At 38.2% G+C, this 13,089-nt stretch overlaps 1 protein-coding gene across 1 annotated transcript in view; it reads left to right on the top strand.

Annotated features, from left to right (window-relative positions):
• fam135b (family with sequence similarity 135 member B) overlaps positions 1–13,089 on the top strand; it is a 52,426-nt gene that overhangs the window by 18,780 nt on the left and 20,557 nt on the right. The window contains exons 4-7 of the mRNA XM_072369876.1: positions 5,304–5,443; positions 8,947–9,017; positions 10,879–11,052; positions 12,589–12,715. Coding sequence (XP_072225977.1) covers positions 5,304–5,443; positions 8,947–9,017; positions 10,879–11,052; positions 12,589–12,715 — 512 coding nt within the window. The remainder of the gene's footprint in view (positions 1–5,303; positions 5,444–8,946; positions 9,018–10,878; positions 11,053–12,588; positions 12,716–13,089) is intronic.

Here is a 13,089-nt window from a genome sequence, read left to right as displayed (position 1 = left end):
CATGCTTGACATTTCACTTGTCTGTGCCCTTCAGAAAAAAAATGGTGTGAAGGATAATGCCTCACACTACACTGAAGTATTTAATGCCTGCGATTATCGCACAATAATATGGAGGTTTTCAAGCCAGAATGTTAATTGGGAGTAACAGATTCCTTTTGTATGGTGACACCTGTGTAGACTAAGAAACTCCTGCATATTATCACCTCAAAGAGCAGTTTTGCACGGAGTGTTTGGCGTATTTTATTGAAGGACTGTGACCAGCTCACACGTGGCAGATGTGAAGCACCTGGGGCTGTGAGCAGATTTTTTCCACAGCAGAATCACGTTGGTTAAAGCTTAATGGCATTTCAGCAGTTTTCAATGTGCAGGATGTGATAACGCCTGAACACCTCTGAGCACTGCAGTACAACACACTGTCAGAACTGGGTAGCTTTGGTGTGCTGTTGCTGATTGTGAACAAGAGAACATGCACAGGAGTGTCACATGTCCATTTCTATTATATTCATGTATCCATAATAACAAGGTACTTCTGAAAGTAAACTCAGAAGTACAAATAGATAACAAATAGATAAAGTTCAGAACTAATATTCAGTATGTTCCAGTATTTGTTATTGCCAAAAAAAAATGCCGTTCTAAAGCAAAAGAAATCTTATCGTATCTGTAAGCACTGTCGCACCAGGGTGCAGCAAAGAGATATCAATAGTTGTATCCATAAAAAATACCAAAGATAACACAGTTTGACAGACAATAAATAGTATTTTACTGCTTTTTGAATCTAATTTCATCAAGGTGATTGTCAAAGGTATGATGTGCTGTGCGTCCTTGAAATAACTGCTGGAACTGTGGTGGACCAAAGGAGAAGGAACAGGCCTCAAAAACTATCTATAGCAGATGAATTAAGGGAGGAAACAGGGAGGAAAGGCTGAGCTATGCCAAATAAACACAAGAAGTGGACTGAAAATCAATGGCAACAGGTCTTATGGAGGGATGAATCCTCCCCAGAGCCCGGACCTCAAAATCTGTTACACCCCTGGACATCATTTCATAACTTGAGTAAAGTGTTATCGAGATAGTTGCGCTTGCTTAAGTGAGCAGTTTGTTAGAGATGTATGCAAACGTTAAGCCACGGCAGCTGTAAGACCAGAGTGTAGACTTTATTTCGTCTGTAGCGGTGCAGAAATTGTAGATAGTAATGTATTATATTGCTTGAACAAGTGTTTTGTATGGGACAGTGTTCAGGCGACGTGCTGCTTGACCCAACTTATAAAAATGTTTTGATTAAAAATCGAAGTCAAACCAGATGTTTTTAATCCCTAACAATGTTTTTATTCATGTCTGACTCTAACCAAATCCCGACTGACAGCAAAATAGATATGTGCAGTAATTTAACTGATCCACAGTCCACGGACAGTCCACAGCTGAACGCATCCATCCATCCATCCTCTGAGGGCAGGGTTAGGCATAAAATAATGCCTCTGAGGATCATCCTCAGAAGCATTATTTCACGTTACAGTTGTCCAGTATCACTTTTGTGACAGTTTCATGAAACGTAAGCGTGTTAGTAAGTATATTTCTTGCTGTCATTTATAAATGTTCTTTCCCACATGGAAATCCAGGGACATGGAAGTGGAGCTGTATGATTACTGATGAGAGAAAAGCAACATATTCCTTTTAAAAATGGAATTCAAATCTTGTGTAATTTTCCTGTGAACACTGGGGACGGACGCGCTGTGCCTCAACACAATTCTGCTTCATTTTAGGCACCAGTTTGTGCCTTTTATGCATCAGTTTGTCATGAAATTATATATGAAAAACACAAAAATTAGGAAACAAATGTAATTTCAAAATAATTCTTTGTTGCTTTCAGCTATTTATTCTCCTGTGTAAAACTTTCCTGTGTTGCATTTTTAAAATTTTTTTTAGTAAGAATATCAGTAGGATTTACTAATTACTAGTCTCGTTTTGTGCCGTGTGTTGTGGCAAGTAAGTCTTTAAATGTGAGAAGTGTATATTCCATCTACTCATGCCATTGATGAGTAATCCCTATCTAACAATAAACCCTGGAGACCTTTATCTGTGCTTTTGGATGGCCTTTAGGAACCATGTGAGTGTCAACTTTACTGATTTAATAACCAATTGAAACTTAAATCAGGAGCTTGCAAATACCTTTACTTTCAAACATTACATACACGCTTTTGAGACTAAAGCAACACTTGACTGGATACGATTGTAAATTCATATATTTTGGTTATAACTAAAGAGCCAAAAAGGTCTGAACCTGTTGTGTGTTATTGTTATGTCCGTGTTACTCTGTCCTCTGCCTCTTTCATGTTTATACCAGACCAGAAACTGTACTTTTTAAGACAATTCTGTGCACTGTACAGTAGCTCCTTTGTTTCATCACTGACTGCACTGCTACCTGTGTCAAAGCTGCTATATTTTAGTGAAGCACTTTTCTTATCAAGGACTCCTGGTCCTTCGATGCACAATGTAGACCAATTTGTAATCAATCCTGTCAAACAAACTGTGAAAGTAGCAATTGCAGTCACGACAGGGCATTGATTTCGGGAATCTGGCCAAGCTGGAGGAGGATGGTGAGTCTGTCATGGGTCGAATACATGTTTCTAATCATTTACTGTTAATTTCTGTGCTGACATTTTTTTTAATGGGAAAAAAAAACAATGTCACGTTAATCGACAATAAGACAAGAGTACAAACACGGAAATAAACTACCTCGAAGTGCGCTCATGGAGCAATTCCGTTGCCTCTGTGACATATGTACGAAATCTTTGACAAGTCATGGACCTACACATCGATCATCCCGACTGAGCTGCTTGATGCTGCCAGTAGTGACAGCAATATTAAGAGGAAGCCTGCAGAGAGAGGGAGAATAAGAGTGAAAGAGAAAAGAGCACAACCTCAGCAGGAGGTTGCAACGACCTCTCATGGCTTGCTGCTGGACAGCATCCCTCCCCACGGAGAGGGGAAAGTATGCTTTAGCAGCAAACAGTACACAGCAACTGCATCGCTCAAAGAAAGTACTGCAGCATGCACGAAGATGAAAAGAACAATGAAAGCTTCATTTCATTTTAGGTGATTTATATGCATCCAAAAGCACATGATCTATTTCATTTTGTTGGAAGTTGGAATTATTCTGTCTCATGTCAGTAGTATTAAACTAATAAACAATCAATATGTAACCGTAAATGATGGATTTCAACCTACTGTCTCTGCATTCTTCTTTCCATTTTCTGTTTCTTTTGTGTGGCAGCACAAATAAACTGGTCCTTTGAACAAAGCCCTTATCAGACATGGTCTGTTTCCCATTAATCAGAGGCCAATTGAACATATCAGCACCGTGAATAAATGAGCATTCTGTAACATTTTGCCATAAGAATAATAATGATAATAATATCAAACACCAGTTTAGTATGAACTGCTGCACCCACATTAACAGAGAGGCGCACAGTGTAGCTGTGGGTTACCTGAAGCTGTTTTCATTTCACACTTGCAGTAAAGGAAGATTTTCCTCTGCGCTTGGCATGCTAATGTGAATTGTTATGCTGTTGGTGGAAAACTGACACTCTGGAGGGTTGTAGTTATGTTACTCACTTGATATGTTATCCAATCGTGTGCGAATGACACATTTTACATGCACCGCAGCTCTCTTTGTCACTTTACAGACATGTCTGAATGAAGGGTGAGGAACACTCACAGAAAATTGACCAATGTCTGAATTATTGAACGTCTTCGCTTTAACACATCAGTGAAGCTATTATTGTAATGTATCATATGTCTGAAAAGGGCTTATGTTAGTATAGACTCTACAGTCTCACAGCTGTCACAACTGCGGCATTGTTGCGCAACCGCTAAAGGACGTTTTTTTTAACATTTTGAAAAACGTCTATTGACACCGCTCCTCTGTGTGTTCTCTAAAGCCATTTTGGCACACGCACTGAAATCCTAAAATGTTCTAAAGTTGTTCTGGAGTGGTGGCATATGAGAGCTCATATGTCTCTATTGACTCCTTGTGAGGATGTTCCAACCAGCCCCCCCTAATAAACTCTACAAAACATCAGCGGGTGAGCCAAAGTACAATCATGTCGGCAAATACTCTGGAGCATTTGCTGCCGCAGTGCAAAGAGTGTGTGCTGGTGAGAGTTTGTCCTTTATGCTCTCTGTTGTTGTGGTTTTACGAGTCACTGTCTTCATAAAAAAGACGTCTTTTGATACAGAAATACATTAAAAAGGTCCTTTTTTTAAAAAAAAAACGTACAGTTGACAAATATATTTAACATTTGTGTTGTGAGGATTGACTGAGATATCTTTTTAGAGGCTGATCTTACAGTTCGAGCATAGGAACACACTATCAGGAAGTTAGAATTCAAGGTCTGTGCATAAAAGCATGAAGGCCAGCGAGAATACAAAATGGTGTGCAAACAAACCGATGCGTCACATTAACTTCACATTCTCTACAGATGGGATTTTTCAATGTTTGTTGACTAAATATTTGTTCACGTTTTGGTTAAATATGAACAGTTTCTTTACAAAAGGCATTCTTCGCTGTTCATCCGAGGCCAGGGGTCGACAATCCAGGGGTCGACAAAAAATAAATAATGAGTATTTAATTTTAATGTATTTAATTTTTGTTGGTTAGTTTTTTAAATGTAATTCTAAACGTGAAGATTATGGTGATCTTGTAACATTAAAATAAAACGTGTTTAATATTCAAAAAGCCGACTGTTGCAAGACATTTCCAGAATAAACACACTGCCTTTGCTGAAAAATGTCTGGATGGATGCAGGTGGATAATTTATCTTCTGCTTTTTATTTCATCAGTACGAGGAGGACTCAAATAGACATTGAGTATTTTGTTTGAAAGTAACTCTCAATCCAGATTCTTTTTTTTTCGGAGTTCAAAATGTTTTTGTTGCATTTAAAAATAAAATTTTGTTTTCTCTTTAGCAGTTAATTGATTTCATAAATACAACACACTGAAGTTTTTTTATATCTAGTATAAAGGTAAAAAACACTGCTATCTTCATTTTAGATGTCAAAAGGGTTGTGGCTCCCGGTGTTTTCTTTTCTGAGAGAAACGGGTCCAAATGGCCCTTTGAGTGTTTAAGGTTGCCGACCCCTGTCTGTGGCTGTTTGATGTCTCTCTAATTAATGCCAGTGGAGATCAAGGCATGTTTGCATTGTAGCACTGTCCAGTAACTGGTACCTGATTAAAAATAGGAGAAGACAATGTAGGAAGCATATAGGGACATGAACTAATATGACTATTTTTTTCCCCCCATCAGGAGAGTGCAGCTTCAACTCTGCCGGGGTTTATGACGGCACCGTTTTCAGCCGGATATTTCAGATCCTTTACAGAAATGAGGAGATTACGGTTAATGACTGTATGATCTTCAAAGTCCACCTGCTATTGGACGGGGAAAGGGTGAGTCATGCTCGTGACATTTTCACACACACACACACACACGCACTTCCTGTCGAAGCAAAAATTAATTAAATTGATAATGGGTTGCAATTTTCTTAACTGTATTTTATCGGTATCCAGACTGTTAAACTGTAAAATGCATCAGATAATTATCATTAAAACAACTACACAATACTGTACCACTTTATTGCGTATTAAGTGGCCAACAATAAACGCATTTAATGAGTCTCCTACTATTCTTTCGCTTGTTGCTTTACCATGTAATACAAACAGTACTGTCTTATTAAAAGAGACATATTGAGTCCCATAAGAGAATGAGGGTAGTGAAGAAGTAATATTGTGCTCACAAAACTAACATACCAAGGCATACCAACATAACAATATGTGGAGAGTTTTTGCTTAATCTTTTAAGGTAAAACTGTTCCTTTACATCTCACTGGTTTTCAGGCTTGGCCTTAGCAACATAAACTCATTCTAAGGCAACGGAAACAATTATTTTTTCATTTGTTGAATTTGTTGAATTTAATACCCCATTTCTGTCAATAAAGTGACTTTTTTCACCACCGAATGTTACACATCGTAACTTTATTCTCTGGAACAGTTACAGGTGGAAAGGCTATTTGATTGGGACATTTTGAATCGATAAGCTTTTCGTATTTGTTTGTAGTTTTATAAGTTGAAGTTCATTTGATTTGCGGAAGATCTGACAAAACGGATGACAGTTTTAGCTTTTCCCTGTTAGCATACAAATAAATAACAAATAAATCCTAAATCATCGATTTTGAGAGATGATTATATGATTGGCTGGAGTTTGGCCCGCTTAAAGAATGAACTTATCTGCTATTCAACGTATACTGCCATAGCCATTACAGACACACAATTGGGGTGAGGATCAACAACCTGCCTCTTGGAATCGATGTGCTTTAACTTACAGACACATGTAAATTGCTTGTGCTCCAGACTCCCTATATTTAGCTCAAATGATCAGGCGTGTAAACATGCCAGACGGGTATTGATGTACTGTCCTTTACAGTTTCACCGTGGAGCAAACTGGAAAAAATACTCAGCCTGTTTCGTTTTAGGGGAGCCGTCAGCGGTGACAGCTATGACACTGGCCTGAGGCTGGGATGTGTGGGCTTTTAGCTAATCGTCCATTTGATAGCCATCACTCAAGCTTTAGAAATTACCCAAAACTATCACTCTGCTTGCTTTTGAAGGTATATCGATAGATGCCATAGATGCTTAGTTCACGATCCCTGCTGTTTAAAGTCAGTGTCTTACTTGACTTCTAATTTTAGAGGATTTCATTAGACGTTGACATTTCTGTGGAGGTGTGGAGATGGAGGAGCTTAAAACGCATATCAGATTTCATCTGGAAGCCCTCCCAAAGGCTTCCTCCTCATTAACCTTCCGGAGGTTATCTGCTGCTCACAGCTACAGATAGCGGAGGCAAAAATAGCCCTTATTTCCCCTGCGTACACCCAATTGTATGCTTAATAAATTTGAATAGCAATATTTGCCAGAACTTCTAAGACCTGTACATTTGCTGTGAGAGTATGTTCAAGCTCATAACAGGGAATAAAGAAGAACTGTGTCTAACCTTTTGTTTTAATTACCCTCACTGCACCTCAGTCTTCAAAAGATGTCAATGCAGCCTCTAGCACTTTTACCTTTGTGGTTTGCTCGTAGCTTTTGTTTTTCCACTTTGTTGTTCAAAATTTATGCCAGAATATATCCAAGGCTTTTTGAAGATGAGAATAATTCAGTTGAGCTCAGTTTACAACAGATGAAAAGAAATACCTGAATACAGGGTATGAAAAGAAAGGTGACGTGGCTAAATCAGCATTGCAAACAAGGTTGCTCTCATTGACTTCCATGCCAAACACCAATCCATCGTGTCCATGTTGGTTACTTATGGCTATAATTCTTCATTGATTCGTTATTTCATATTTATGGCATATGCTTTAGAGACAGAGAATAGATGGTTGGCAGATCCTTCCATCTGTGCACAACGGGCAGGTGAATGACATGATGAGTGTAAAGATGTTGTGAGTGCTGATGGTGGCCTTCACAAATCAGCTGGTAAATTTTGGACACATTCACTAATAATAACTTCTATTCTATTTCTATATAGTTATGTTTGGACATAAAAATATACTTGAAGGGAATTTAATTGTGACAGGATTTTGTTTTCTGTCAGTTGGAAATATCGTCTGTAACGGTATATGTATGTTTTATTAAATTTTTTCTCAATGTTTTCAGCAAAAATATCAGATCTTGCATACACTTACAGTGGATATCCTCATAAAGTGAACATAAATAGTGTAGATTTGTAAATTCAACAGTTTTTATTTTCATTTAACATTTTTTGTTTTAATTATTGTCATTTTTCTTACATTTTAGATGTATTTATCTCTCTATCATCTCTACCCCCATTTGTTTCCTCAACCGTATGTATTTGCATGTTTCATTTTTACATCTCCGTCTTAGTTTTTCTGTACTTTAGGCTCGTTTCACAACACAGCCGCAGAGACCGGAAGCGTGAAAGGCTAGCAGCGCTAGCCACTAGCTTAACTTACACTAAGAAAACAATGACCCAGCTCCAGTCAGTGGTGTGACATAGATTATTACATAAAACAGTTATACTTTAGGCACATCAGTTAGTGACTGAGAGACCACAAACTGTTGAAGTCTGTTGGATTAACAAGTTATTTTTATTGTACCCACATGACTGGCGCCATTTTGTGAAATAAGGTTTCTGTACTCTAAATGAAAAAAAATAGAGGTATTAACTCAAATTCAAATGAATACAGTTGAAAACACAATCCACATTAATTATTGAGTAAGTTTTTTTCAGTTTTATTTTAGTTGTATTTATTGGGACATTAATTCACTTAGCCATTTCTATATTTTTGTATGCCATTGATTATAGTACTTTCAGTCCCCCACAGCTTATAGACTCTTCCCCAACAAGCCTGAATGCTGTGTTTGAATCAAAAGGGGCCTTAATTGAGTATTAGTTTGAGCGTGTGCACACTCATGCAACCATTGAAATCTTTTTATTTGGATTACATTATGGATGGGAAAGGTGATTTCTGCAGGTCTATATGGACAGGGATGTGTACACTTCCTAAATCCAAGTCACAAGAGCAGTTGTCTTTTTTTGTGATGTTGGAAGTGATTAGTTTAGGCTTGTAAAATTTGTCATGGAACCTTAAACAAAGCAATTTGTTGGTTAAACTACTTAATTATATTCTCTACCTTATGCTGCTTTAATCTGTCTGACACTGTCTGTGGTAATATTTTTGTGACCTGTAGCCACACAAATAAACATTTTGTATGTTTTCACCATGAAATATAAAAAGCACCAACATTTGTCAGCACTATTTGGGTCATTTTGGTCAGGTTATTTGAAAATTCAGGTCCATGCACCCTTTTTATGATTTTATCACATTTTTCCGTCACTGTTGCCACATCAAAAATACTGTACTGATCTTTTGCAGGTGGAGGAAGCCCTCAGTGAGGTGGACTTTCAGTTGAAGCTGGATCTTCATTTCACCGACAATGAACAGCAGTAGGTTTTACAGAAAATTTTAAATGTGTGTGTGTGTGTTCAATATAAAAATAAAGTGAACGTAAGACTGCCTCCAAGAGTTGTAAGGAAAAAAAAGTTAAAGTTAAAAATAAAGGATTTCTATTTGCTTGTAGTCTTCACTTAAAGAGGGTGATCACAGCTGGAATCTGTGATTGCTGTCATTTCTTTATGTTCATTGAAAAAAATGATGAAGTTCCAAAAATGTTGGGACGCTATATCAAAAAGCCAAAATTTAATTCCCAGTAGAATATAGAAAACCAGAAAGTACTAAAAAAAAAAAAAAACATTTGGAGGAACATGTTGCTGCTAAATAGCTTAATAGGCAACAGGTCAGTCACATGATTGTGTATAAAATGAGCACCTTAGGGAGGCCGAGTCTCTCAGAAGAAAAGCTGGGCAGAGGTTCAACAACCTACAAAAAAATGTCTTCAGTTTGAGGAGCAATTTTGTAATTGTGTCCTTCAAGATAAAATAGCAAAGATTTACAATATTCTATCCATTACGATACATAATGTTATGAAGAGATTCAGAAAACCTGAAAACATCTCTGTGCGCAAGGGACATCAGCACTGGATGAACGTGATCTTCAGGCCCTCAGGCATGATTCTGTCATGGAAATCCCTGCATGGACTCAGGAACACTTCAATATCGATGTTTCCCTCCTCCACCACACCTGATTCAAATGATCAGCTTGTCATCAAGCTCTGCACTGGCCTGATGATGAGCCATTAATTTGAAAAAAGTGTGGTGGAAAAGGGAAACATCGAAAACATGCAGGGCAGTGGGTCATGAGGACCAGAATTGAGAAACACTGCCATATGAGAATGTGACCCAGAAACACCACAGTCTTCTCTGCGACAAAGCTCATTTAAAATGGACTGAGAAAAAGCGTAACATTTCTGATAAGTTGAAATTTGAAATAGTCTTTGGAAATCATAGATGGAAATCAAAGCTAAACCACACACTGCATCTATAACAGCATGGTTTCATAGCAGAATGGAGTGGATGCTGGAGTGACCTGCCTGCAGCCCAGGCCTTTCACCAACTGAAATCATTTGGTGCATCATAGAACTCAAAAATAACAAAGTAGATCCAGGGCTGTTGAGCAGATAGATTCCTTTGTCAGACAAGAATGGGACAACATTCTTCTCACAAATGTCCAGCAGCTGGTGTCATCAGCTCCCAGACACGTACAGACTGTTGCTAAAGAAGAGGGGTGCTATACAGCTGCAATCAAATTCAAGATGAGCTAATAATTTTCATGTAGTAAAAATATAAACTTTTGCCATCTGACGTTTTCTGTGTTCTATTGTGAATGAAATATTGGTTTATGAGATTTACAAATTGTTTCTATTTTTATTTACATTTTACTCAGCATCCAAGCATTTATTTATTTATTTTTTCAAAATTGATGTTGTATTTATGAGGAGGCTTTTACTGAGAGTCTAAAGGACTCCACTGGAATAATTCCAGACAAAATACAAATACTTTCTTCCTAAGCAGCAAGGACAACATTGTTCCTGTGAATAAAATTAGATTATTGGATTAATATTGCGCAGCAGTACACATTCTCCTTAAAAAAAAAAAAGAAAAAAGAAAAGTCTGCTGGAAGTCAAATACAGTATACTGTATATCTGAATGGGACATTTTCCACTCCTATTATATACTCTGTGCACCATGCTTGTAGCCTATGGACGTATTTTTATGGTATTCGTAATTTTGCATGAGCAAAGATTGTTCACAGTTGCACCAGTTTAGTGAACCAAAATGTGCTAATGTTGACAAGAGTGGTTATATTTGCATCCTGATTGAACCCATATGCTTTCTTTCGTTCCGTCAGGCTGGCAGAGATAGCGACAGTTCCCTTGATCAGCAGTCGGACCCTCAGCCTCCATTTTCATCCCCGAAGAGGCCTCCACCACCACGTCCCTGTGATGTTTGATTACTTCCACCTGTCCGTCATTTCTGTCTCCATACATGCTTCACTGGTTGCCTTACATCAGCCACTGATCAGGTAGGGTTCGTTGCAGTTGTGCAAACAAGTCACATCTAAACGACTTTGACTTTCCGCACAACATCAATCTGTATTACAATGATTCTAAGCAACCAACTACTTTTGACTTGAGCCATACAGCCCCTTAAAATATAGTTTTATGTAGGTGTTTTTTAATCTTTTTTTTACGCCTTTAAAATACATTTCCAATCTGTGACCACTGCATATTTAGAAAAAAATAAAGCAAGGCAGAATATATTTTTATGTAAGTCATCCATATTTTATATTGTCTGTAGAATTAAGTAATGAATGAAAACAAAACACAACTTTATAGCTTTTATGACACCAAACTGAAGTCAACATGCTAGCCAAATGCTAACCTGAGCAAATACTTTAGTTAGTGAGCTTTATTGCATTAATTTATTTATCTACTTTTTACATTTTTCTTGAAGTTTAGTGAAGATTCTCACTTAATCAACAGATTTCAATGACTGTCGAGTAGCAAATTAAGCTAACTTTTCCATAGATAAACTTACCAGCTAACCAATTTGCAAATGTTGATGTGTTTTATAGATTCTCTTGAAGGTGAAAATAAATGCATCATATTGTCCTATTAAAACATAGGACAATATGGACAGATAACTTTTAGCTGCTGGCTGGTTGCCAATAGACCCCTAAATTGAAAGACAAAGTCAAAGCTCCTGATTCCAAAGTAGGTGCTACATAATCCAACACAGAACCAACCGGTTTTAGACCAGACCCGACTGGACTTCCAGCTGATGGGAGACCTTTGACAGTGAAGTGCCTGTCGTTGCAAAACAGCATGAGAATTGTCTCAGTTGTCTTTGAGTGAGCTGCTTCACCCGCACATTGAGGAAAAGACAACTGCAATGCGATCACCTGTCCTGTCAGAAAGAAGTGCACACTGTACTATTTAGTGTGAAGTGATCACATGCGACAGTTTTTGGAATGTCAATACAAGTGGGTTGGAAAATGTGTGCCGCTTGTAATTTTTACAAACTTCCTTCCTTCAAAATACCTGTGTTCATATGGACGAGGCCTAAAGAAGATAGGTAGATGCACTCAAAAGTCTGATTGCTGGGTATCACTTTTACTATATAGCTGAATGCACACCCCTTCAACATGTGAGGACACCTAAAGCTTCACAATCCTGCTGTGCCTCGTTATGGTTTCCAAGAAAACACTGTTAGGGGAGAATGCAACACGATAGATCAACTCTTTGGTTGGAAAATGTTATGTTTTAGAATATAAAGTTTGTCGATTCAATCAAATAGACAAGAACTGGCAAAGCTATTTCCTTCTTTATGTTTGAACAGCTTATCTGTTGGATGTCCAAATGGACAGTTTTCCAAACACTTACCTGATGAATTCAACTGTCAAAATCATAAACTTGCATCATGCATGTACTACACAGATTAGTGCAGCACTTGATTGATTGGAGCATTAGCAGCTCTGATCTCTCAGCTTGTCTGTCTTCCCTCTCACACACACACTCACGGTTTGTCCCTGCATGTGTTCTCTCTGTTCCCTCTCCAGCTTTGCACGTACAGGGAAGGGCTCCTGGCTGGGGAAGGGCTCACCGGAGAGCACGAGCGAACCATCTGCCGTGTCTGTGGAGAACCTCGTGTTCGGAGCTGGCTACTGCAAGCCTGTCATCTCTGAGGTATGTTAACCTTTAGCAGGGAAGTCAGAGCCTATTTAGTCTCACTAAACAAAACAGTTGTTCCCGGTCTGCTGGGTGTTCTTTTTTTTTTGTCCTATAAGCAACCAACAACATGCCAAGCGTTGATGCAGATGTAATTATTTGTTTGTCCTATTATCCAGAGGCATTAGAATTCTGAACCAAAGAGATTGACCTGATCTAGATCCTGTTTGCCCCTCAGAATCAGTTATTTGCTTAGCTCTGTTGGGTTTTGGAGGCTTAAAAAGCAGAGGACTTCACAGTGATTGTCACTTTGCAGCATGGTGACTTTTCTTAATATCCAAGTAACCCACATGCCCAGACATGATGGCTCCAGGCCTGGCATCTGGAACTGA

Source organism: Leuresthes tenuis, unplaced genomic scaffold (assembly GCF_036924035.1).
Source record: "Leuresthes tenuis unplaced genomic scaffold, fLeuTen1.0.hap1 SCAF_18, whole genome shotgun sequence".
In the NCBI taxonomy this organism is placed as follows: domain Eukaryota; kingdom Metazoa; phylum Chordata; class Actinopteri; order Atheriniformes; family Atherinopsidae; genus Leuresthes; species Leuresthes tenuis.
This window is presented reverse-complemented; position numbering and strand designations above follow the sequence as displayed.